This window comes from Pistacia vera, unplaced genomic scaffold, assembly GCF_008641045.1.
Source record: "Pistacia vera cultivar Batoury unplaced genomic scaffold, PisVer_v2 Contig434, whole genome shotgun sequence".
Taxonomy (NCBI): Eukaryota; Viridiplantae; Streptophyta; class Magnoliopsida; order Sapindales; family Anacardiaceae; genus Pistacia; species Pistacia vera.
In genome coordinates, this window is record NW_022196262.1 from 434062 (window position 1) to 461365 (window position 27304).

General features: G+C 37.1%; 1 protein-coding gene and 1 long non-coding RNA gene across 3 annotated transcripts; both read right to left on the bottom strand.

Moving 5' to 3' along the window:
• Nucleotides 1-4556: 4556 nt before the first annotated feature.
• LOC116143926 (cullin-associated NEDD8-dissociated protein 1) lies at nt 4557-26977 on the bottom strand. Of its 2 annotated transcripts, none has more exons than XM_031429371.1 (29): nt 26872-26977; nt 26186-26258; nt 25910-26079; nt 25584-25794; nt 24887-25052; nt 24625-24754; nt 24228-24342; nt 23927-24084; nt 23718-23841; nt 22933-22983; nt 22777-22859; nt 22232-22316; nt 22059-22160; nt 21881-21979; nt 21010-21120; nt 20847-20930; nt 20586-20726; nt 7872-7964; nt 7670-7791; nt 7406-7568; nt 7078-7317; nt 6550-6798; nt 6283-6459; nt 6022-6168; nt 5794-5910; nt 5339-5507; nt 5119-5196; nt 4877-5015; nt 4557-4653 (listed from the first exon to the last, which is right to left on the bottom strand). In XM_031429371.1, the coding sequence occupies exons 2-29, from the start codon at nt 26219-26221 to the stop codon at nt 4557-4559; spliced, it is 3657 nt and encodes a 1218-aa protein (XP_031285231.1). In that variant the 5' UTR covers nt 26222-26258; nt 26872-26977. The 2 variants fall into 2 exon arrangements, with proteins under 2 accessions (XP_031285231.1, XP_031285230.1); XM_031429370.1 differs by lacking the exon at nt 26872-26977 and adding an exon at nt 26661-26767.
• Nucleotides 16269-17016, bottom strand: LOC116143927. Its single transcript, XR_004130190.1, has 3 exons — nt 16936-17016; nt 16701-16837; nt 16269-16484 (listed from the first exon to the last, which is right to left on the bottom strand). It is a non-coding gene; the product is annotated as an uncharacterized LOC116143927 (long non-coding RNA).
• Nucleotides 26978-27304: the final 327 nt, after the last annotated feature.

Genomic DNA, 27304 nt, shown 5'->3' on the forward strand with positions numbered 1-27304 from the left:
TTCTTTCTATGTTTCTTTCTTTCTTCTTCTTTTCTTTCTTTATGTTCTATTCTTTCTTTCTTCTTTTCTTCTTCTTCTCTTCTTCTTTTCTTTTCTTTTCTTTTTCTTTTCTTTCTTCTTCTGGCTTATTCTTTCTTATTCTTTGCCGATCGGACTCGGTTGATGCATGGATTCGGAACCCTGGCCATGTGAGTGAGTACAGTCCTCATCTACATGACTCTTACGAACTTTACGATTCTTTTTCTTCTTAGTCCACTCATTAGAGGTGGCATGCATGTAGATATATTCTTCTTGGGTACAGCCCCTACCACACGCACTCTTACGGTCGTACAATTCTTCTTTTTATTCTTAGGCTGCTCACTGAAGGCGGCGTGCATGTCGAATATTCTTCTTCTTGTCACCCACGAGCTCGCCATCGCAACAACCTTTCTTTCTCTTCTTTAACACTTTTCTTTCTTTCTTTTGTCTTTAGTGCTTTCCTTGCTTTCTCTTTATTCTTTAAGTTCTTTATTCTTTAAGCTCTCATACATATGCATATGTTTGCATGTGAATGATTCTTGCTTATTATTCTTTCTAAATGCAAATATTTAATGCAAGAATGCCATGTAGCATAAATAAGTCTTTCTCTATCATCTACAGCTCATATCAAGTCACATATAAATACACTCATGCATATGCTTCTCTTGGACATTCATCAACATAATGCATGCATACTCAAATTCTAATTTAACTATACTCTACTTCTTCTCAAACCACCAATATTTGGAGTAAAACTCCCTTAAAGCAATATTAAACCTGGCCAGGAAATACACTCCATAAATTCAACCAAACTTCCATCAATTTCTATCAACACAACCATCCATTCTCATGGTGGAAATCCAATCATGAATCACCATCAAACTCAACAACAATTCCATCAACAATCTCAAGCATATAATTCATATAAAATCTCTACACTTTTATTGCTCAATCACAGTTAGGGTTGGATTTACTTACCTTGAACTTGAGTACTTCCATAGAACCTCTCCTCTTTGGTAGACTTCCTCTTTCTCTAAAACCCTAAGCATATAAACTATAGAATTCAACACTTTAATATTAATCACACATCTATTTGCGGAATTCTTACCTTGGGATGCTTTGGAATGAATCTCTACCAAAATCCAACCCAAAGTCCTCTAAAATGCCTTGAAAATTGATGAAGGAATTGAGAGAATTTGAGAGTGAAGGTGGTGTGTGAGGGAGTAGAGAATGATAGGTTTGTATGCTTGAATCCTTAATATCTCATATCAATATGCATACTTTCCCATTTTGCCCCTACACTTTCTTAAAATTTCATTTTGCCCTTTAGTCATTTACAAGAATGCCCTCACCTTCATTGCATTCTCCATAAAATTTCCTTGCTTTTCACTCCCCACATTTACACTAATTAGGGTAGAATGGTACTTTACCCTTAAGGAAATTTCTCTAGAATTTTCTCAAGATTCCAGCCGCTCTTTGCCTTGGCGAAGCTTTTTCTTCACCTAGCGAAAATTCCAAAGCATCGCGTCGCTGCGGCGAACTTTCTTCTTTGCCACGGCAAGCCTACAATTCCCAAATTCCCAATCTTCCACCTTAAAACCAACAAAACTAAGGGCAACCAAGCAACACTAAGAGCTATAAGCTTAACTAAGGCGAAACGCATAAATAAGTTACTACCTCAATTGGGCGTTACAATGATGAAGCTCAAGGGGCATTTGACAATCTTAAGACTGCCATGACCACTTGCCGTTTTAACATACCAATTTTGAGCTTCCATTTGAGATTCAGACGATGCTTCAGGGGCTGAATGGGTGCTTTTTAGTACAGAATGCTAGGCCTATTGCTTTCATCAGTAAGGCTTTCTCACTTCAATCTCGGCTTAAGTCAGCCTATGAACGAGAACTTATGGCTATTGTCTTTGCCGTTCGTAAGTGGAGTCATTATCTCATTGGCCAAATTTACATCAAGATTTCTACGGACCAAAGGGTTAAAATCCAGATCATACAGTGGATTTCAAAGCTCATAGGATACTCATTTGAGATTCACTACCTTCCGGGCAATTCTAACAAGGTGGTTGATGCCTTGTCCCGAGAGAGGACACAAGGGAACTCACTACCATTACCACAGTTCAGTTCACGGATTATGATGCTATAGCGGTGAACCACAGCTGATCCAGTTACAAGTCATTGTTCAAGACCTTTTTCAACCCCAATAGTCTCCTCACTACAGCTCTTAAGGTTGTTTATTGTTTAAAAACGGTTGGTCCTCACTAAGCCTCACCATTCATTCCTAAGCTACTGGAGGAATTTCATTGTAGTCCGAGTGGTGGCCACTCTGGCTTCTTTCAAACTTATAAAAATTGATGTTGTATGTGTTTTGGAAGGGTATCAGACGGATGTGCTAAAATTTGTTTAACATTGGCCACTTGCCAAGTTAACAAACACTCTTCACTAGACCTGAAGTTTGTTACAGCCCCTTCCTATCCCAACCCAGTGTTTGATGATCTTTCAATGGACTTCATAGGTGGTTTGCCTAAGGCAAAGGTTTTGACACTATTTTTGTGGTGGTCATCGTCTCAGAAATACTCTCATTTCCTATTGTTAACTCATCCTTACATGCCAAAGATGTCGCTAATGTGTTTTATACGTGAGGTGGTAAATTCATGGCTTTCCACAATCTATTGTTTCTGATCCGATAGGGTATTCATGAGCCAATTTTGGCAAGAATTGTTTAAATCAGCAGGCACGTCTCTCAAATTTAGCTCCGCCTACCACTCCCCAACAGATGGCAAACGGAGGTGTTTACCCGATGCTTAGAGCCTACCCCCCTGTTTTTGAGTTCCCAACCCGACAGTGGCCCAAATTGTTAGCGTGGGCTGAGTTTTGGTACAACATTGCGTACCACAGCTCCACCAAAAAACCCCCTTCAAGGCTCTATATAGGCACCCTCCCATTCTGTTAAAACTCACTGCCTACCCCCTCTTGATTAAGATGTCAACCGACAGGTTAGGGAAGAAATGCCATATGGAGAACTCAAGCACAATTTGGCTGTAGCCCAAGATCAAATTAAGCAGTCTCAGATTCACACCGTCGGATTTTTTTTTCAACCCGGGATTTAGTATATTTGAAGCTCCCCTAAGTTTTTTCAGTCCTTAGCTAGGAAGCTAATAGAAGCTAAGCCCTCGCTTCATGACCCCTTTAAGGTGTTAGACAAATTTCTATGGCTTATCGATTGGACCTTCCCCCTACTTCTCGCATCCACCTGTTTTCATGTTTCCCAACTTAAACCAAGTCTGCATTCTTTCGTCCCTGTTCAACAACTTCCCTCTTTTTTATGAAGACTTAGAACTACAAGTGCAACATAAGTCGTCCTCTCCACTCACAAGTTCTTTAGAATTCTGATTAAATGGCAAGACCTCCCACCATTTGAAGCCTCTTGGAGGCTTATGACGTGATCTTGCTACAATTCCCAGATTTTCACCTTGAGGACAAGGTGGGTCTCGAAGAGGGGGGTTGTTATTGATAGGCTTCTTATAACTAAACTGTACAGAAGAAAGAAGAAAAGGGCAGCTTGGAAATTCAGTGGAAAGGGGCAGTAAGGGGAATTCAAAATAGAAATTAGTTAAGAGGAACTCCACTAAGGGAGTGGGAGAGTGATTTCAGTTATATATATATATATATGGGAGAGCAATAGCTAGTGGCATACCATGAAATCTGGAATCAGTTGGGGGCCCTAGACCCTCGAGGCTAGCCACCCTTTTTATTTTTCTCCTTCATTTGTTATTTTTCTACTTGCAGTGTTTGCCAATTTCAATTCAATAATTATACAGTTTAGTTCCCAGTTACAGAGATTGTGTTGAGTTTCACTAATATTAAGCATTGGGTTGTGTTCTCATCAGTTTAACCTTTACGATGATATATTAAAAAAATAGTTCTATCAAAACCTATTGGAAGAACATATTAATTAACAACATTCAGAAGGCAAATGAATCAACAGTTCATGCCTATAGTATATATATAATCAATAGTCCTCTCTAACACAAAAATATAATATAAAGAAAGAGATTCACAAACACATAAGAAGTTTAAATGAAAAATCCCAATTAGATTCCACCCACCACCACCACCACCCCACTACATGAAGTTAAACCAGTGCAAGCAAATGTGTTTTTTCTTTCTGCCATAAAAAGCAGAATTGTTTCTATCCTAATTATGCCAAAAGCAGGACCAGAAACTAAGAGAACAATATGGTAATGACAAGAGAAACTATGGTGTGCCAAAGAGAGGAGGCAATCAATTTTTTGACCCTATACATGGACATAATCATACGTATCTTTTTGTATAAATCTCGCTGCTGCTGCTTCAAGCAAAATTTTAAGATTCTCAATCCAACTTCATCATCATCTTTTTTTTTTTTTTTTTTGTTTTTTCACCTCAGAGCTACTACTCTTTGCAAGCCCCAAATCGGTAATATCTGTGTTTTCTAAATCCTTGCAGGAAGATTTTGATATAACAGACTTGATAGCATGGCGCGTTGCCTCACTCATTCCGGATGGAGTAATATTTCTCCCATAGCGTTGGAGATTTCGAGATTTCACTCATAAGGCTCTTGAATTTAAGGCTGCAATCTCCTCCGCTGCAAAAACAAGAAACATACAGAAAAAATATATGTTAATGTAGATCGAGTCAGCTTAAAGCAGTCCAGTTAACTTGTTGACAGTCGTACTACTTTTGGCTAAGATCACTGTAATAGACTGATATTTAGTCATGCAATGCAGTATACAATCTTATTGGCAAGTTTATGTTGACTTATTGGGAGGATAGAAATATGCGCTTACTTCACAGACATGAAAGCTAACCTTATTCGATTCAAGGATGCAATTGCTCGAAGGGCACTGCGAATCATGTCTTCATTACGATCTACTTCTTGCTTGACAGCATCTTGCTTTGGCTTAAAATTTATAGTCTTTTGGAGAGGATCCACCAATGAGTCCAACACTGAAATGGAAGAGTAATACACGAGATTGAAAATACTTTGGTACATTTTAGTCTCAGAAAATTAAAACCAAATTCAGAAAGTACTATTAGTTACATCCCTAACCTGCTAATACAGCAGATGGACATTTATCTGCAAGCTTAGAAAGAATAAGATGACAAGGCATTTTAACATCATAATGATCTGGAGTAAGAGCAAGAAATCAAATCAGTCGAAAGGTAATAAAATCCATAACCCCATTACCATAACATGTAATAGAGAAGTCAAAAAGGAACAACGGAAGATGAAGGTTTCACTCAAGAATATCATGAAGTCAAAAACTTACCATCAAGACCAGATTTTAGGTAAGGTACAATGAAAGATGAAGGGTTCACTTGATCAAGACAACTGTCCAGCAATGTGTCTACACACTCAAATGCAGCTTTCCTCAACTCGAGTCCATCATCCACAGTGTGCTTGAAAGGACCAAGATCAACTGTTCTTATCAGCTCTTTCTGCACCAAGCCAACAATATACAATAAGAAAACCTGAGTAACAGGGATCTAATGATGCTGTTGTGAAAATAAAACACAGGGAAAGCAAAGAAAACCTAGATATTTTAAAACAAAAATAAACACCTCAACTTTAATCAATGACTTCAAATCTTTAAGAAACTTTGAAATGAAAATCTACCTTTCATGACAATAAAACAATATATAGTACACTGCACCAAAAAATAATAAATAAAAAACCTACATTTAAGAGGGTTCAACTACAATCTTGAATCAACTCTTAAGTTACCTTAACAATTGTTTGATCATAAAGAAGTGGCAGCAGTTCTGGAAGAAGTCCCTTGATGAGATTAGGCTTATTGTGAGCAAATGTACTCAAGGCCAAGACAGCTGCACGCCTAACATGCTGCACATCCATATTATACAAGTAACCATAAGGTTCTAAACCTCCTCAATTCACTGCAGAACAAAAAATTTATATTTGTACATAAGAGAAAAAAAAAAAATTGAGAGTTACCCTGTCTTGATCCTTGATAAGCATAAGGAATGATGAGATTTCAGGGTATATAATCTCATCAATCTTCTCTGGCCGCTCCACTATAGAATATTTTACCGCAATGACAACTGTTGCTCTAGTAAATGCTGCTGGACTAGCAATTCTCACCTAGAGGACAATCAGGAAATAGAACAAAGAAAATATGGCTATCAAATGTCCATGCTACAGATCATATGATTAAGAGAGAGCTAACAGCCCTTTTGATTTAGAATAATCAGATACCTTCAATGCAGGAACAAGTTTTGCTGGTTCAATAAGCGCAATTTTACCCAAGCACTCAGCTACCACATTACGAACACCCTCTTCATCACTTTCACAATGGTTAAATAATAATTTAAGTATGGTTTCAACACTAGACTCCTGGAACTCTGCTTTATCTACAGATTGCCTAACTATAACCTGCATAAAGGAAATTTAGAAATTAAATCACAGATTTCAGTTGGAAAAATGCCTCCATGTCAAGTAGAGTCCTAGTTTATGAAGCCATACCTCCTTCAGGGAATGAAGCAAGAGATATTGTTTCTTCTGTTGATTATCAATCTGGTCCAAGATAAATGGTAAAAATTTGGATAAATTACCAACAGCGATGTTCCCAAGAGCATAAGAGGCAGCAGACTTTATCTCTTCAAAAGGAGACTGGAAGGATTCAATGATAATAGTTTCTATTTGTGCATGCGTGCTCAGATCTTTCCTTCTTCCAATCTCACCCAGACATAGCAATGCAAGGTGCTGCTTAGCCTGGAAAGCAATGATAACGCAATTATCAGAAGTAGACTACAGGATATTTGACTGGTATAGAATTGGAGAATCATATCAAATTGATGAGGTATTGAAAGAAAATCATCAAGTGTTCCTAAAGTATATAATAACCACAACGAGGCAGTATGAGGGTGTATCTAACTCAGTAAAACAAAGGTGAACATGATCATCCTATCCTCCACTCCCTCAGGTATGCCATTAATGCAAATAAGACATCAACAAAAAAATTTCAAAATATTTACTCAAGAATAAACTTACTGAATTTGTGCTGCTGTCATCTTTAAGGATATCAGTGAGCATTTTCACTGTTGTTGAGCATTTCTGATCACCAGCAGCCAGGCAGAGAACTGCCACACACTGGGCTATAGAGTAAAGAGCCTGTTTTGCAACCCCACCTGACTGTGGAGATGGTTTAGCACTCGAAAGAAGAGATTCCAACAGAATATCAAAACTTGTATTTGCAGAATAGACTAAGGCAGCAAAAAAGCTTTGTAAAGCCTGCAATATCAACCAAACAAAGATTAGTGACACTGAATAATTCAAGACAATTAAAATGAATAAAACCCAGTAATATCACAGTAAGTACCATAAGAGCTTGACCCTGCAGCAAAGAGCTTTTAATTAATGCTAGAGCCTGAGGAAGAACTTTATTCCTAACAGCTAAACCAACATTCAGGCTTGACCTCTTGTCAGCCATTAAAGTGCAGCAGAGCTCCAAGGCAAGAGCAGTCATATGCAAGTCCGAATCACTGCAATAAAGACAAATCAAGAGAACTATGGCTAAGGAACTTACAACAAAGCACTTAACCATGTCAAATTTTCAAACGAATCCAAACTAGAACGTAAAAACCTTATCAATGTTGAAAGTTCAACAATAATAACTTCATAAGCAGATGCACCAATTTTGTCACCATAAGCTACAATTAGGGAATTCAGTGTCCCCAATGTTGCCTGCCTCAGTGCTCGATTAGCCTAGTGCCCAAGTTAAGAGAGAAGTCAGTACTTTTGTAGACATATCTTCAATTCAACAGCAAATAAACAAATTTCCATACCTTTCGCAGGAATGCCGTCAACTCTGTGATTACATGCTCCAAAACACATGAGAGATCTATGTGAAGTGGTGAAGCAGCAATGACAGCAAATGCCTAAATTCAAATCCAAGGTTGTAAGTGATCAAATCCTTACAGAATATTAGAGGCATCCAACAACAGATCCTATTTGCTAAGCGGGGTTGAACCACAGCTGATCCAGTCCAAGTCATTGTTCAAGACCTTTTCAACCCCAATAGTCTCCTCACTACCAGCTCTGTAAGGTTGTTTATTGTTTAAAAACGGTTGGTCCTCACTAAGCACTCACCATTCATTCCTAAGCTACTGGAGAATTTCATTGTAGTCCGAGTGGTGGCCACTCTGGCTTCTTTCAAACTTATAAAAATTGATGTTGTTGTGTTTTGGAAGGGTACAGACGGATGTGCTAAAATTTGTTTAGACATTGGCCACTTGCCAAGTTAACAACACTCTTCACTAGACCTGAAGGTTTGTTACAGCCCCTTCCTATCCCAACCCAGTGTTTGATGATCTTTCAATGGACTTCATAGGTGGTTTGCCTAAGGCAAAGGTTTTGACACTATTTTTGGTGGTGCATCGTCTCACGAAATACTCTCATTTCCTATGTTAACTCATCCTTACACTGCCAAAGATTGTCGCTAATGTGTTTTAACGTGAGGTGGTAAAGTTCATGGCTTTCCACAATCTATTGTTTCTGATCCGATAGGGTATTCAGAGCCAATTTTGGCAAGAATTGTTTAAATCAGCAGGCACGTCTCTCAAATTTAGCTCCGCCTACCACCCCCAACAGATGGCAAACGGAGGTGTTTACCCGATGCTTAGGCCTACCCCCGCTGTTTTTGAGTTCCCAACCCGACAGTGGCCCAAATTGTTGCGTGGGCTGAGTTTTGGTACAACATTGCGTACCACAGCTCCACCAAAAAACCCCCTTCAAGGCTCTATATAGGCACCCTCCCATTCTGTTAAAACTCACTGCCTACCCCTCTTGATTAAGATGTCAACCGACAGGTTAGGGATAGAAATGCCATATGGAGAACTCAAGCCCAATTTGGCTGTAGCCCAAGATCAAATTAAGCAGTCTCAGATTCACACCGTCGGATTTTTTTTTCAACCCGGGATTTAGTATATTTGAAGCTCCCCCGTACAGTTTTTTCAGTCCTTAGCTAGGAACTTAATAGAAGCTAAGCCCTCGCTTCATGACCCCTTTAAGGTGTTAGACAAATTGTCTATGGCTTATCGATTGGACCTTCCCCCTACTTCTCGCATCCACCTGTTTTCATGTTTCCCAACTTAAACCAAGTCTGCATTCTTTCGTCCCTGTTCAACAACTTCCTCTTTTTTATGAAGACTTAGACCTACAAGTGCAACATAAGTCGTCCTCTCCACTCACAAGTTCTTTAGAATTCTGATTAAATGGCAAGACCTCCCACCATTTGAGCCTCTTGGAGCTTATGACGTGATCTTGCTACAATTCCCAGATTTTCACCTTGAGGACAAGGTGGGTCCGAAGGGGGGGTTGTTATTGATAGGCTCTTATAACTAAACTGTACAGAAGAAAGAAGAAAAGGGCAGCTTGGAATTCAGTGGAAAGGGGCAGTAAGGGGAATTCAAAATAGAAATTAGTTAAGAGGAATCTCCACATAAGGGAGTGCGGAGAGTGATTTCAGTTATATATATATATATATGGGAGAGCAATAGCTAGTGGCATACCATGAAATCTGGAATCAGTTGGGGGCCGCTAGACCCTCGAGTGCTAGCCACCCTTTTTATTTTTCTCCTTCATTTGTTATTTTTCTACTTGCAGTGTTTGGCCAATTTCAATTCAATAATTATACAGTTTAGTTCCCAGTTACAGAGATGTGTTGAGTTTTCACTAATATTAACATTGGGTTGTGTTCTCATCAGTTTAACCTTTACGATGATATATTAAAAAAATAGTTCTATCAAAACCTATTGGAAGAACATATTAATTAACAACATTCAGAAGGCAAATGAATCAACAGTTCATGCCTATAGGTATATATATAATCAATAGTCCTCTTCTAACACAAAAATATACATATAAAGAAAGAGATTCACAAACACATAAGAAGTTTAAATGAAAAATCCCAATTAGATTCCACACCACCACCACCACCACCCCACTACATGAAGTTAAACCAGTGCAAGCAAATGTGTTTTTTCTTTCTGCCATAAAAAGCAGAATTGTTTCTATCCTAATTATGCCAAAAGCAGGACCAGAAACTAAGAGACACTATGGTAATGCACAAGAGAAACTATGGTGTGCCAAAGAGAGGAGGCAATCAATTTTTGACCCTATACATGGACATAATCATACGTATCTTTTTGTATAAATCTCGCTGCTGCTGCTTCAAGCAAAATTTTAAGATTCTCAATCCAACACTTTCATCATCATCATGTTTTTTTCACTTTTTTTTTTTGTTTTTTTCACCTCAGAGCTACTACTCTTTGCAACCCCAAATCAGGTAATATCTGTGTTTTCTAAATCCTTGCAGGAAGATTTTGATATAACAGACTTGATAGCATGGCGCGTGCCTCACTCATTCCGGATGGAGTAAATTTCTCCCATAGCTTGGAGATTTCGAGATTTCACTCATAAGGCTTTAATAAGGCTGCAATCTCCTCCCTGCAAAAACAAGAAACATACAGAAAAATATATGTTAATGTAGTCGAGTCAGCTTAAAGCAGTCCAGTTAACTTGTGACAGTCTACTACTTTTGGTTAAGATCACTGTAATAGACTGATATTTGCAATGCAGTATACAATCTTATTGGCAAGTTTATGTTGACTTATTGGGAGGATAGAAATATGCGCTTACTTCACAGATATGAAAGCTAACCTTATTCGTTCAAGGATGCAATTGCTCGAAGGGCACTGCGAATCATGTCTTCATTACGATCTACTTCTTGCTTGACACATCTTGCTTTGGCTTAAAATATAGTCTTTTGGAGAGATCCACCAATGAGTCCAACACTGAAATGGAAGAGTAATACCGAATTGAAAATACTTTGGTACATTTAGTCTCAGAAAATTAAAACCAAATTCAGAAAGTACTATTAGTTACATCCCTAACCTGCTAATACAGCAAATGGACATTTATCTGCAAGCTTAGAAAGAATAAGATGACAAGGCATTTAACATCATAATGATCTGGAGTAAGAGCAAGAAATCAAATCAGTCGAAAGGTATAAAATCCATAACCCCATTACCATAACATGTAATAGAGAAGTCAAAAGGAACAACGGAAGATGAAGGTTTCACTCAAGAAATCATGAAGTCAAAAACTTACCATCAAGACCAGATTTTAGGTAAGGTACAATGAAAGATGAAGGGTTCACTTGATCAAGACAACTGTCCACAATGTGTCTACACCATCAAAGCAGCTTTCCTCAACTAGTCCATCATCCACATTGTGCTTGAAAGGACCAAGATCAACTGTTCTTATCACTCTTTCTGCACCAAGCCAACATAACAATAAAAATCTTCTATCTCCGTTGCTCATTTTCTGAATTCTTTCCTTACTTTACTCTTTTTCTTCTTCTCGATTCTTTCTTTGTTCTTTCTCTATTCTTTCACTATTTCTAGTTCTTACTGTTCTTTTGTTCTAACTTTCTTTGTTCTTTCTTTCTAGTTCTCTCTATTCTTTTTTTATTCTAATTTCTCACTATCCACGGTAGAAATCATGGTATCATGCATAGGTATGATGCAAATGCACAAATGCATAGAGATGCATTTTCTTTCTTCTTTTCTATGTTTCTTTCTTTCTTTCTCTTTTCTTTCTTTATGTTCTATTCTTTCTTTCCTTCTTTTCTTTCTTCTTCTCTTCTTCTCTTTTCTTTTCTTTTCTTTTCTTTTCTTTTCTTTCTTCTTGGCTTATTCTTTCTTATTCTTTGCCGATCGGACTCGGTTGATGCATGGATTCGGAACCCTGGCCATGTGAGTGAGTACAGTCCTCATCTACATGTACTCTTACGAACTTTACGAATTCTTTTTCTTCTTAGTCCACTCATTAGAGGTGGCATGCATGTAGATATATTCTTCTGGGTACAGCCCCCATCCACACGCACTCTTACGAGTCGTACAAATTCTTCTTTTTATTCTTAGGCTGCTCACTGAAGGCGGCGTGCATGTCAGAATATTCTTCTTCTTGTCACCCACGAGCTCGCCATCGCAACAACCTTTCTTTCTCTTCTTTAACACTTTTCTTTCTTTCTTTTTGTTCTTTAGTGCTTTTCTTGCTTTCTCTTTATTCTTTAAGTTCTTTATTCTTTAAGCTCTCATACATATGCATATGTTTGCATGTGAATGATTCTTGCTTATTATTCTTTCTAAATGCAAATATTTAATGCAAGAATGCCATGTAGCATAAAATAAGTCTTTCTCTATCATCTACAAGCTCATATCAAGATCACATATAAATACACTCATGCATATGCTTCTCTTGGACATTTCATCAAACATAATGCATGCATACTCAAATTCTAATTTAACTATACTTCTACTTCTTTCTCAAACCACCAATATTTGGAGTAAAACTCCCTTAAAGCAATATTAAACCTGGCCAGGAAATACACTCCATAAATTCAACCAAACTTCCATCAATTTCTATCAACACAACCATCCATTCTCATGGTGGAAATCCAATCATGAATCACCATCAAACTCAACAACAATTCCATCAACAAATCTCAAGCATATAAATTCATATAAGAAAATCTCTACACTTTTATTGCTCAATCAACAGTTAGGGTTGGATTTACTTACCTTGAACTTGAGTACTTCCACTAGAACCTCTCTCTCTTTGGTAGACTTCCTCTTTCTCTAAAACCCTAAGCATATAAACTATTAGAATTCAACACTTTAATAATTAATCACACATCTATTTGCAGGAATTCTTACCTTGGGATGCTTTGGAATGAATCTCTACCAGAAATCCAACCCAAAGTCCTCTAAAATGCCTTGAAAATTGATGAAGGAATTGAGAGAATTTGAGAGTGAAGGTGGTGTGTGAGGGAGTAGAGAATGATAGGTTTGTATGCTTGAATCCTTAATATCTCATATCAATATGCATACTTTCCCATTTTGCCCCTACACTTTCTTAGAAATTTCATTTTTGCCCTTTAGTCATTTACAAGAATGCCCTCACCTTCATTGCATTCTCCATAAAATTTCCTTGCTTTTCACTCCCCACATTTACAACTAATTAGGGGTAGAATGGTCACTTTACCCTTAAGGAAATTTCTCTAGAATTTTCTCAAGAGTTCCAGCCAGCTCTTTGCCTTGGCGAAGCTTTTTCTTCACCTCAGCGAAAAATTCCAAAGCATACGTCGCTGCGGCGAACTTTCTTCTTTGCCACGGCTAAGCCTACAATTCCCAAATTCGCCAATCTTCCACCTTAAAACCAACAAAACTAAGGGCAACCAAGCAACACTAAGAGCATATAAGCTTAACTAAGGGCGAACAAGCATAAATAAGTTACGTACCTCAATATGGGCGTTACAATGATGAAGCTCAAGGGGCATTTGACAATCTTAAGACTGCCATGACCACTGTGCCTGTTTTAACTATACCAAATTTTGAGCTTCCATTTGAGATTCAGACAGATGCTTCAGGGGCTAGAATGGGTGCTATTTTAGTACAGAATGCTAGGCCTATTTCTTTCATCAGTAAGGCTTTCTCACTTCAATCTCGGCTTAAGTCAGCCTATGAACGAGAACTTATGGCTATTGTCTTTGCCGTTCGTAAGTGGAGTCATTATCTCATTGGCTGCAAATTTATCATCAAGATTTCTTACGGACCAAAGGGTTAAAATGCCAGATCAGTACAAGTGGATTTCAAAGCTCATAGGATACTCATTTGAGATTCACTACCTTCCGGGCAATTCTAACAAGGTGGTTGATGCCTTGTCCCGGAGAGAGGACACAAGGGAACTCACTACCATTACCACAGTTCAGTTCACGGATTATGATGCTATAGCGGTTGAACCACAAGCTGATCCGAAGTTACAAGTCATTGTTCAAGACCTTCTTTTCAACCCCAATAGTCATCCTCACTACCAGCTCTGTAAAGGTTGTTTATTGTTTAAAAACAGGTTGGTCCTCACTAAGAACTCACCATTCATTCCTAAGCTACTGGAGGAATTTCATTGTAGTCCGAGTGGTGGCCACTCTGGCTTCTTTCAAACTTATAAAAGAATTGATGTTGTTGTGTTTTGGAAGGGTATCAGACGGGATGTGCTAAAATTTGTTTAGACATGTGCCACTTGCCAAGTTAACAAACACTCTTCACTTAGACCTGCAAGGTTGTTACAGCCCCTTCCTATCCCAACCCAAGTGTTTGATGATCTTTCAATGGACTTCATAGGTGGTTTGCCTAAGGCCAAAGGTTTTGACACTATTTTTGTGGTGGTCAATCGTCTCACGAAATACTCTCATTTCCTATTGTTAACTCATCCTTACACTGCCAAAGATGTCGCTAATGTGTTTATACGTGAGGTGGTAAAAGTTCATGGCTTTCCACAATCTATTGTTTCTGATCTCGATAGGGTATTCATGAGCCAATTTTGGCAAGAATTGTTTAAATCAGCAGGCACGTCTCTCAAATTTAGCTCCGCCTACCATCCCCAAACAGATGGGCAAACGGAGGTGGTTACCCGATGCTTAGAGGCCTACCTCCGCTGTTTTTGCAGTTCCCAACCTCGACAGTGGCCCAAATTGTTAGCGTGGGCTGAGTTTTGGTACAACATTGCGTACCACAGCTCCACCAAAATAACCCCCTTCAAGGCTCTATATAGTAGGCACCCTCCCATTCTGTTAAAACTCACTGACTACCCCTCCTTGATTAAAGATGTCAACCGACAGGTTAGGGATAGAAATGCCATAATGGAAGAACTCAAGCACAATTTGGCTGTAGCCCAAGATCAAATTAAGCAGTCTACAGATTCACACCGTCGGGATTTTTTTTCAACCCGAGGATTTAGTATATTTGAAGCTCCAGCCGTATCAGTTTTAGTCCTTAGCTAGGAAGCTTAATGAGAAGCTAAGCCCTCGCTTCTATGACCCCTTTAAGGTGTTAGACATAATTGGTCTAATGGCTTATCGATTGGACCTTCCCCCTACTTCTCGCATCCACCTATTATTTCATGTTTCCCAACTTAAACCAAGTCTGCATTCTTTCGTCCCTGTTCAACAACTTCCCTCTTTTTTAACTGAAGACTTAGAACTACAAGTGCAACATGAAGTCGTCCTCTCCACTCACAAGTTACTTCTAGAAGTTCTGATTAAATGGCAAGACCTCCCACCATTTGAAGCCTCTTGGGAGGCTTATGACGTGATCTTGCTACAATTCCCAGATTTTCACCTTGAGGACAAGGTGGGTCTCGAAGGGGGGGTTGTTATTGATAGGCCTCTTATAACTAAACTGTACAAGAAGAAGAAGAAAAAGGGCAGCTTGGGAAATTCAGTGGAAAGGGGCAGTAAGGGGAATTCAAAATAGAAATTAGTTAAGAGGAATCTCCACATAAGGGAGTGCGGAGAATGTGATTTCAGTTATATATATATATATATGGGAGAGCAATAGCTAGTTGGGCATACCATGAAATCTGGAATCAGTTGGGGGGCCGCTAGACCCTCGAAGTGCTAGCCACCCTTTTTATTTTTCTCTGTCATTGTTATTTTCTACTTGCAGTGTTTGGCCAATTTCAATTCAATATATATATCAGTTTAGTTCCCAGTTACAGAGATGTGTTACTGAGTTTTCACTAAATATTAAGCATTGGGTTGTGTTCTCATCAGTTTAGAAACTTTACGATGATATATTAAAAAAATAGTTCTATCAAAACCTATTGGAAGAACAATATTAATTAACAACATTCAGAAGGCAAATGGAATCAACAGTTCATGCCTATATGTATATATATAATCAATAGTCCTCTTCTAACACAAAAATATACATATAAAGAAAGAGATTCACAAACACAATAAGAAGTTTAAATGAAAAATCCCAATTAGATTCCACCACCACCACCACCACCACCCCACTACATGAAGTTAAACCAGTGCAAGCAAATGTGTATTTTCTTTCTGCCATTAAAAAGCAGAATTGTTTCTATCCTAATTATGCCAAAAGCAGGACCAGAAACTAAGAGAACAATATGGTAATGACAACGAGAGAACTATGGTGTGCCAAAGAGAGGAGGCAATCAATTTTTTGACCCTATACATGGACATAATCATCACGTATCTTTTTGTATAAATCTCGCTGCTGCTGCTTCAAGCAAAATTTTAAGATTCTCAATCTCAACACCTTTGTACATCAATCATCAAATAGGGTTATAATATTTCCACTCACACTTTTTTTTTGTTTTTTTCACCTCAGAGCTACTACTCTTTGCAAGCCCCAAATCAGGTAATATCTTGTGTTTCTAAATCCTTGCAGGAAGATTTTGATATAACAGACTTGATAGCATGGGCAAGCGTGCCTCACTCATTCCGGATGGAGTAATATTTCTCCCATAGCATTGGAGATTTCGAGATTTCACTCATAAGGCTCTTGAATTTAAGGCTGCAATCTCCTCCACTGCAAAAACAAGAAACATACAGAAAAAATATATGTTAATGTAGATCGAGTCAGCTTAAAGCAGTCCAGTTAACTTGTCGACAGTCGTACTACTTTTGGTTAAGATCACTGTAATAGACTGATATTTGCAATGCAGTATACAATCTTATTGGCAAGTTTATGTTGACTTATTGGGAGGATAGAAATATGCGCTTACTTCACAGATATGAAAGCAACATTATTCGATTCAAGGATGCAATTGCTCGAAGGGCACTGCGAATCATGTCTTCATTACGATTACTTCTGCTTGACAGCATCTTGCTTTGGCTTAAAATTGATAGTCTTTTGGAGAGGATCCACCAATGAGTCCAACACTGAAATGAAGATAATACACGAGATTGAAAATACTTGGTACATTTTAGTCTCAGAAAATTAAAACCAAATTAGAAAGTACTATTAGTTACACCCTAACCTGCTAATACAGCAGATGGACATTTATCTGCAAGCTTAGAAAGAATAAGATGACAAGGCATCTTAACATCATAATGATGGAGTAAGAGCAAGAAATCAAATCAGTCGAAAGGTAATAAAATCCATAACCCATTACCAAACAGTAAAGAGAAGTCAAAAAGGAACAACGGAAGATGAAGGTTTCACTCAAGAATATCATGAAGTCAAAACTTACCATCAAGACCAGATTTTAGGTAAGGTACAATGAAAGATGAAGGGTTCACTTGATCAAGACAACTGTCAGCAATGTGTCTAACACTCAAAGCAGTTCCTCAACTCGAGTCCATCATCCACAGTGTGCTTGAAAGGACCAAGATCAACTGTTCTTATCAACTCTTTCTGCACCAAGCCAACAATAACAATAAGAAAACCTGAGGAACAGGGATCTAATGATGCTGTTGTGAAAATAAAACACAGGGAAAGCAAGAAAACCTAGATATTTTAAAACAAAAATAAACACCTCAACTTTAATCAATGACTTCAAATCTTTAAGAAACTTTGAAATGAAAATCTACCTTTCATGACAATAAAACAATATATAGTACACTGCACCAAAAAATAATAAATAAAAAACCTACATTTAAGAGGGTTCAACTACAATCTTGAATCAACTCTAAGTTACCTTAACAATGTTTGATCATAAAGAAGTGGCAGCAGTTCTGGAAGAAGTCCCTTGATGAGATTAGGCTTATGTGTGAGCAAAGTACTCAAGGCCAAGACAGCTGCACGCCTAACATGCTGCACATCCATATTATACAAGTAACCATAAGGTTCTAAACCTCCTCAATTCACTGCAGACAAAAAAATTATATTTGACATAGAGAAAAAAAAAAATTGAGAGTTACCTGTCTGATCCTTGATAAGCAAAGGAATGATGAGATTTCAGGGTATATAATCTCATCAATCTTCTCTGGCCGCTCCACTATAGAATATTTTACCGCAATGAACTGTTGCTCTAGTAAATGCTGCTGGACTAGCAATTCTCACCTAGAGGACAATCAGGAAATGAACAAAGAAAATATGGCTATCAAATGTCCATGCTACAGATCATATGATTAAGAGAGAGTAACAGCCCTTTTGATTTAGAATAGTCAGATACCTCAATGCAGGAACAAGTTTTGCTGGTTCAATAAGCGCAATTTTACCCAAGCAATCAGCTACCACATTAGAACACCCTCTTCATCACTTTCACAATGGTTAAATAATAATTTAAGTATGGTTTCAACACAGACTCCTGGAACTCTGCTATCTACAGATTGCCTAACTATAACCTGCATAAAGGAAATTTAGAAATTAAATCACAGATTTCAGTTGGAAAAATGCCCCATGTCAAGTAGAGTCCTAGTTTATGAAGCCATACCTCCTTCAGGGAATGAAGCAAGAGATATTGTTTCTTCTGTTGATTATCAATCTGGTCCAAGATAAATGGTAAAAATTGGATAAATTACCAACAGCGATGTTCCAGAGCATAGAGGCAGCAGACTTTATCTTTCAAAGGAGACTGGAAGGATTCAATGATAATAGTTTCTATGTGCATGCGAGCTCAGTCTTTCCTTCTTCCAATTCACCCAGACATAGCAATGCAAGGTGCGCTTAGCCTGGAAAGCAATGATAACGCAATTATCAGAAGTAGACTACAGGATATTGAATGGGTATAGAATTGGAGAACATATCAAATTGATGAGATATGAAAGAAAATCATCAAGTGTTCCTAAAGTATATAATAACCACAACGAGGCAGTATTAGGTGTATCTAACTCAGTAAAACAAAGGTGAACATGATCTCCTATCCTCCACTCCCTCAGGTATGCCATTAATGCAAATAAGACATCAACAAAAAAAATTCAAAATATTATCAAGAATAAACTTACTGAATTTGTGCTGCTGTCATCTTTAAGGATATCAGTGAGCATTTTCACTGTTGTTTAGCATTTGATCACAGCAGCCAGGCAGAGAACTGCCACACACTGGGCTATAGAGTACAGAGCCTGTTTTGCAACCCCACCTGACTGTGGAGATGGTTTAGCACTCGAAAGAAGAGATTCCAACAAAACATCAAAACTTGTATTTGCAGATAGACTAAGGCAGCAAAAAAGCTTTGTAAAGCCTGCAATAAACCAAACAAAGATTAGTGACACTGAATAATTCAAGACAATTAAAATGAATAAAACCAGTAATATCACAGGAAGTACCATAAGAGCTTGACCCCTGCAGCAAAGAGCTTTAAATAATGCTAGAGCCTGAGGAAGAACTTTATTCTAACAGCTAAACCAACATTAGGCTTGACCTCTTGTCAGCCATTAAAGTGCAGCAGAGCTCCAAGGCAGAGCAGTCATATGCAAGTCCGAATCACTGCAATAAAGACAAATCAAGAGAACTATGGCTAAGGAACTTACAACAAAGCACTTAACATGTCAAATTTTCAAACGAATCCAAACTAGAATAAAACAAACTATCAATGTTGAAAGTTCAACAATAATAACTTCATAAGCGATGCACCAATTTTGTCACCATAAGCTACAATTAGGGAATTCAGTGTCCCCAATGTTGCCTGCTCAGTGCTCGATTAGCCTAGTGCCAAGTTAAGAGAGAAGTCAGTACTTTTGTAGACATATCTTCAATTCAACAGCAAAAAAACAAATTCCATACCTTTCGCAGGAATGCCGTCAACTCTGTGATACATGTCCCAAACACATGAGAGATCTATTGAAGTGGTGAAGCAGCAATGACAGCAAATGCCTAATTCAAATCCAAGGTTGTAAGTGATAAATCCTTACAGAATATTAGAGGCATCCAACAACAGATCCTATTATCATACTTAATACCCAAAAATTCTAATGAATGATTTTGTTTTATGCATAGAAAAATAATATAATGCATATGATAAATGCACAATGTACCCTATGTATCCAACAAAGAAACCACAAGTATTCAGCTATTCAAGATGGCACTTTTGACTCATAATGAAAAACAATGGCGGTAAACAGAGCGTGAAACCTAAACTCAGTTCTACTTAACCCAACAAAAGATGTCAACTAATTTGGATTAGACAACTATAAAGACTGAAAATATACACCCACATAGAATTTAAACCTTGCGATTATGAATGCAGTGTTGACAGCAAAACAACTCACATATACCAATAATGAGTACAAAATAACTCCTCAGAGCAGATCATTATTTTTTGATCCATTTCATTTCATTGAAATAACAATTGCATAACAGAAAGGAAATCGGACTGTTTTCCTTTTGTCTAGGTATTTTAAGAGAACATAAAATCACAAATCACTTCAATGAAATGCATCCCTTCAATTTCAACAAGAGTGAGAAGGGATCATTCCGTGAAAGCATGTAGAAACATGAACTCACTCCTTGCATCATCCCACATGTGGCAATGCACTATAATTCGAATTATTATCAGATTATAGCTTCATGAACTATCTCCAAAGCTAGTTAATGCAGTTACAAATGGCATTGTTAACTTTTGGATAATGAAAGCTTTGACAAGTGATACCATACCAACATAATCAAGCACAGGCACCAGCAGAAAACGAAATTACTAGAGTTCCAACAACATGATCATGGTAGCAGATTATATTTTAACAGACCAACCTTTACAGCTGTAAGCCTAGTTATCTCATTTCCCATCCGGTCAACGAGCACAGGTAGGCATGAAGGTAATTCCGCTGTAAGATTATCACCAAATGTTGAAATCACAAGTCCCATGCAAGTAATAGCACACTCCTTAACCTCCTGGAAAAAGGAAAGTAACAGATAATATAAGTAAATTCTAGCCAAAAATATAAGTCAACAATTATACCTTAACCAAAGAAACAGAAAGAAATAACAAAAAGAACATGAAATTCTTCAGACCTGATCTTGATCTTGGTTTGTCAAGCGTGACATTATGGCATTATAAATAGGAAGAACATAAGGTGTGAAATCAAAACCAAAGCCCTGCAGCACAGAAGTCATTCAAATAATTGGACAACATCCTAACAATCTTGAAGTGCATGAGAATATACACCAATCTCACCTCAATACTAGGGCGGACAACACGGACAAGTTCCCCACAAACTCTTAATGCCTCAGCCGTCACTTTGTAGTACCGCTCACCAACAGCAGATAAAACTGGGCTAGAAAGAGCCTGCAAGAACATCAGTTGGAAACACGTTACATATGTTCAGTTATTAATTTAAATTCAATTACAAGCACAGGAGAGGGATTCCTTCCAACTTGCCTTGCAAAATTCTTAAAATAAAGAGGAACATTTTCAACGTAGATAAGTACCAAATTGATCAAAGAAAAATCTCCATTTTTGTAGGATTTACAGATGGTCAAATCATTTTTCATTCATGTACTTAAGGTTCAAAACACAAATAAATAATAAATATGATTCCATATTCCACAAACTAATTCAAAATTTATCCAAACCCAAAATTTAATCTTAAATATATTTTTCCTATTTGGTTCAAGTACGAACATAAATAAACATTCATATTCTCACATGTAAACCACACAACACCATACTAGGCCAAGTTCCTCAAGACTCATCAAGTTAATTAATCATCAGACATGCTATCGGTGCCTAGAAAAAAATCAGGCCAACGCTAAACCTCTCAAGAACATAGCACTCGTTTTCTTGTTCTAGGAAAACAAGCACATCCGTCCACTCCTATTGCCAAGATGGAAAAATCAAAGTTTCATTAATGAAGCCTGGCCAACTTGGTATATTTGCGCACTGATGTAAACTACCTTAAAGTGCTGTTTGCCTTAGACTACCAAGACTTTGGAAACCTTAGATGAATGAGCTTCAGATATGGGAGGTGAATGCAAGAATAAGAAAAACACAAAAAAGTCCCAAAATATAAACCATAAAGTAAATAAAATTCAACAAGCATTTGTACCTTGATGTAGGGGTGGAAAACAGTAGGTGAATGTGAAGACAAAACCAATCGCGTGAAAACAAGAGCTTCTATTTTCAAATTTGAAGTAGATGATTTGTCCTGGATTAAAAGCATCAGCATCAGAAAAGAATCTACACTAAATCATAATTCAGTTTCAACATAAAACAATTTTACTCACATTTAATGCCTTTTCGATTCCTGGAATCAGTGATCCAATATGGTCTGCAAGGCAGTCCGGCAAGACAACCACAAGTTCTTTTAAAACAGAAAAGGCACCAACCTGCAGAAACATGATATATAAATTACATTGAACACATTACAAATATCACACCATATCTCTACAACATTTACCTTTGTTTTGATAGATTTCTCTCGTAGTTGTCTATTTATAGATTTCACAATCTTTGGAACTTCTTGCTTCAATAACCATCTTGGGCTGCACAAGGTTAGCATTCACAATGATATGTCAATAGCGTCAATACAACAGTTATAATTATAACACAATATGCAGAACAAAGACCAACAAAGAAAATGCCCCTGCAGACCTCAAAATACAGCTAGAAGGTATCGATATGCATAAATTAATCATTTTTTTCCCAAAAACCCATGGTGGCTATGAAGCATATTATTATAATGGGCATTTCAAGAATGAACCATAACAGCTCTAAAAGATCAGTCAGACAGGAATAGTTTTCAACGATCCAATCACTTTCAATGATCACCACTTGTACATTATACGAAGGAATAACAAAAATTATGGCGGGTGATACAATTTTGTAGAATTGAACTTCAGAACCTCAAAATCATATTCAGGTATCAAAATTCTAGGGAAAACCATGTACACAAAAAGCATCAATTTTTAATAACATTGGCACTTTAAGTATAAACAGACTCACCTCAATTCATCCGTGTCAATCTGCCCTTTTGTAACATTACCAGTTTGACGTAGCAACTCAATAAATGTATTGAATACATCCATCTGCAGAAAAACAATGTAAGATAAAATCCAAGGGTAATTGAATATCTATAGAAAATTATTTCTTCCAGATCACCTTGACATTTTCTTCCCTTTCTTTAAATCTATCAATCAATTTAGGACATGCCTGCACAATTAGAGAATTACACTGTTAAAAAGTTGTCCTCCAAAAAAAAAAAAAACATAACAAATTTTCAAAAAAGGTTAAAACAGAAATATTGAACCATCACAATTGTTCAAATAAACTAAACAGCAGCCTTGACACGACAACATTGACATGAATAGAAATGAAACATCCAAGATGTAAATCATGGCCTGCATAATGACAATTATAGTCTCAGAATAAGTGCCATTGGTCCTTCAGTTTACAGGTTTACAGAGTTTGCTTTGATTACAAGGACAACTTAAAATTTTGATGGAGTGGGTTGTCCTTAAGAGCAAACTAGCTCTTTGGTTGCATGAGGTGTTAAAAGCATTTAACAGAGTCTTAGTACTGGTAAAGATTTCTTGATCTCATGGTGATTAATATGGATATCCACGTTTAACAATTTCACTATGATGGATAACCTATTGCTACAGAATCAAAACACTCATTGCCTACATATATTCTAATTATTTCCATCCATCAAGACACCGAGACTAGCCCCACAGTTCATCTTTAGCTTCAAGAACATAATGGGGACCTCTCAGCAACCAACCTTTTTTTTTCCAAACCTATTACTTGACACCAAAACCCTAAAGTTACAATCTTAAACTCAAATCCATGGCGAATGGAAAAATGGAAAATATTATTATCAGTGCAAGGCAGATTCATTTTCATTACCCAAATAAATACATTCCAAAACATTGTCACAGACATACCTCTTCATATAACTTTGATAATATCTCAGGACGAGATACAATAAGAGCTGCCAAACATTTAGCTGCTGCTCTTCGAACTTTCCAGCTGACATCTTCATCATCTGTGTATTCATTTGCACTCTCACTAAAAAAAAAAAAAAAAAAGATTGGAATAAGTAATAAGTCTATCATTCAAAAATAAATTATGTTTACACAAGGCAAAAACATACTCATCTTCCTCCTCCTCATGACTCTCATCATCAGTGTCTTCCTCCATATTATCAGTAAAGTTTGGGTCATAACTTAGATATTCCAAAGTAAGATGAAGAATTTCATCACAATAGGAAGCAATATCTCTTGGACATCTGAGAAGAAAACTTTCTAGTGCCTGCATGCAGAAGTCAACAGATATAAAAGGCATTAAAAAACAATTTCCACAGAAAAAAGAGAAGCACGCATGATAAACAATCAAATGAAGAATCTTCCCCCTCCCTCCCAAACATAGAAAACATATATAGAGAAAGAGAGAACCTGTAAGCTATATTCACGAAGCTCTTCATCATTCTCTGATGCACTTGTGCAATAATCAATCAGCACTGGCACGGTGTCTCCAAGATGAGGTCCAAAACGGTATCCAACAGCACGGCTAAAACACCAGTGTCATAATTTGTTAGTCAAAGAAAGATTTAACTTTCAAGAAAAAGCAGAAAAGAAAGTCAGAGAAAACAAATGCATGGGTGTATTTTAATATATACATTTTAAAGTTGCGCATCTTGTGATCTTTCCATCTCTATTCATTTACATGCCAATAAAAATGGTTCTTAGTGTAACCTTTTTACTTCATCAACTTTCATCCACTTTCTTTCAAAATATAAAAATCACCCAAGGATATAAAGGCACACCATATAAAAACACATATGAAGATTACCTTAAGGCGCCAATCATTTGAATGTTCGTACGAATCATATCAGGTTTTGAGCTCTTTCTTCTTAAATTATGAACAACATCAACTGTTGCCTTTGCCAACAGGTCATCTGACAAGCTTGATGCAAGAGATGCTGGAGACCAAAGAAATTGTCCAGGTCAACTATCTATTTTACTAAACAAATAGTTCAATCTTCAATATACAAAACAATACTGAAAATGGATTCAACACATGATCCTGAAATCTGACGGGTCATTAATCTTACCAATGCATGAAACTGTCTTCTTTCTGATACTAGCTTGATTGGAACTCAATTGAGTCAAAAGTGCAGTTAATAGCACCTCGTGATCACTAGCCATTAGGCTTCCGAATTTATGCAGGACATCACATAATATATCAAGACATTCACATTTTATCTCTGTACTCTTGTCCTAGAGACCCAAAAAAGAAATCAGTTAGAGAAACATACACAAAAACCAAACTGCTAAGTGTTTCCATCATTCAAAGAATAATCATAACTATACTCTCATTCTTGTTTTACAAGATATATCCATTCCTTAAACATTATAAATTCACTCCTATGGCAATTTGTTAAACCCTGTACACATCTCCAAACTTGCAAAATACGTGTTGATTTTGACAGAGTGAAGATGCTATGGTAAATACTCTAACTATAAATCAATTCAACTCAGTTGAACATGGTCTATAATAATATTCTCTCCAGATACAAGATGCCAGCAAGGAACAAAAAGGATAATTAGGAGAAGTCCCCTTAACAGTTTGGTGGTAATAATTTACAGACAAGGTCCTTCCAATGTTTGATATATGAAATCCACCACTAGGTTATCGACAACTAAATCATTCTAGATGTCTCCTTTGTAATAATATACACACTCTTTGTATCAAAGTTCCCTAAACTTTTCAAGCAAATTGGCAGTGATATGCTATTTTTAGGAACTCACTGGGGCAGTTATTCCTCTTGTCAACTCTGGAGTTAGCGAAGCATGAATAGATTGAGCAAGAGATGGAGTAGTGACTTCAGCAATAATAGTCTTCAAAGCTATGCTCGCAATGTCACGATGTTGATCTCTCCCATTCAGCAATTTATAGCATAACTTCTCAGTCATCTCGACAATTCGTGGCTCACTGATCTTTTTAACCATTGGAGCAAGGCTGCAATACCACAAGATGCAAGCAATAACAAACTATTCTCTTTCCCTATGGTTCTCTCAAGCAAAAATCTAACAAACCAAACATGTTAAACACAAGCTATAATTCAATTGTATACCATTTGACAGCCAATCCAGAAACATCACCAGCAACATCATCGAGCTGCTGCACGACAATATTCGAGAGCTTAAGCTCAAGATCAGGATCAGCCTTAAAACCCTCCTTGTTTAATTCATTCAGCAAATCAGATGTTGCCATGTATCTGTAATCTTTATCTTTACCAGTAATCTACACACAATCAAATAAGGGTCAATAATCAGAACTACAATACACAAAATCAATCAAATTATCAAAATTCACAAAATCAGCAACAATAATTATAATAATGAGATACCTTTTCAAGAATCCCAGTCATCTGTAAATTCGCCATATTGTTGTAAATTGACAATGCTATCTTATATCACAATCTAAACAGAAAATTCAAAAAAAAAAAAATTAGAAATTGTAAACCTGAGCCACATAATGAAGAGACCAACGTTAATCTATAAAACAAAAACAAAATAAACTTTTGAAGGATAACCCGGATGTCAAAATAAAAACCCACAAAGAAAAAACCCTCAGAACCCAAAATTTTTCACAAAATCAAAAAAAAAAAAAAAAAAAAATTCATGCACTATAAAATCCCAATAAACTTCAAAAAAATTAAAATCTTAAATGAAAAAAGTCAAAAATTAGCTGCGAAAACTCCCTTCCTAGATACACATTATCGTGTTACGCATAAAAAACAGTGAATAGAATAATCTAAACAAATATATGAAAAGCTTATAAAGTAAACCCTAGGGATTGAGAGAGATGAAAGAAAGAGTTACGGTGAAGTTGAGTGAGAAAGAGAGCAGAAAACGACGACGGATTGGAAGAGAATTGATGGATGGCGAGAAGACAAACGGGCCGAAAGAAGAAGAAAGAGAGTTTGGTTNTCGTGTTACGCATAAAAAACAGTGAATAGAATAATCTAAACAAATATATGAAAAGCTTATAAAGTAAACCCTAGGGATTGAGAGAGATGAAAGAAAGAGTTACGGTGAAGTTGAGTGAGAAAGAGAGCAGAAAACGACGACGGATTGGAAGAGAATTGATGGATGGCGAGAAGACAAACGGGCCGAAAGAAGAAGAAAGAGAGTTTGGTTTCACTCTCACTCTCTCTGCTTTTACTCAATCGCTTGAGTTTATTTAGGACTTTGGATTTTGGCCCTGTTAGGTTCCCTTTTTTTTTTTTTTTTTTTTTCTTATGGAAGAAATTGGGACTTGGAGCACGTGACTCGCGTGTGGGTCAGTGGGGTTTGTGCGTTTTTGAGGTTTTCGTAGAATAACAATTTTGTCCTCGAGGTTTGCCCTAAGTCCCTTTAGTCTTGCAGAATTTTTAAGTAACGTTATGTTATTAACATTTTGGTGTCCAGTGTCACAGGTTAGGAGTTTCACACCCAAAAAGTTAACATATTAAGTGAAGGGACTC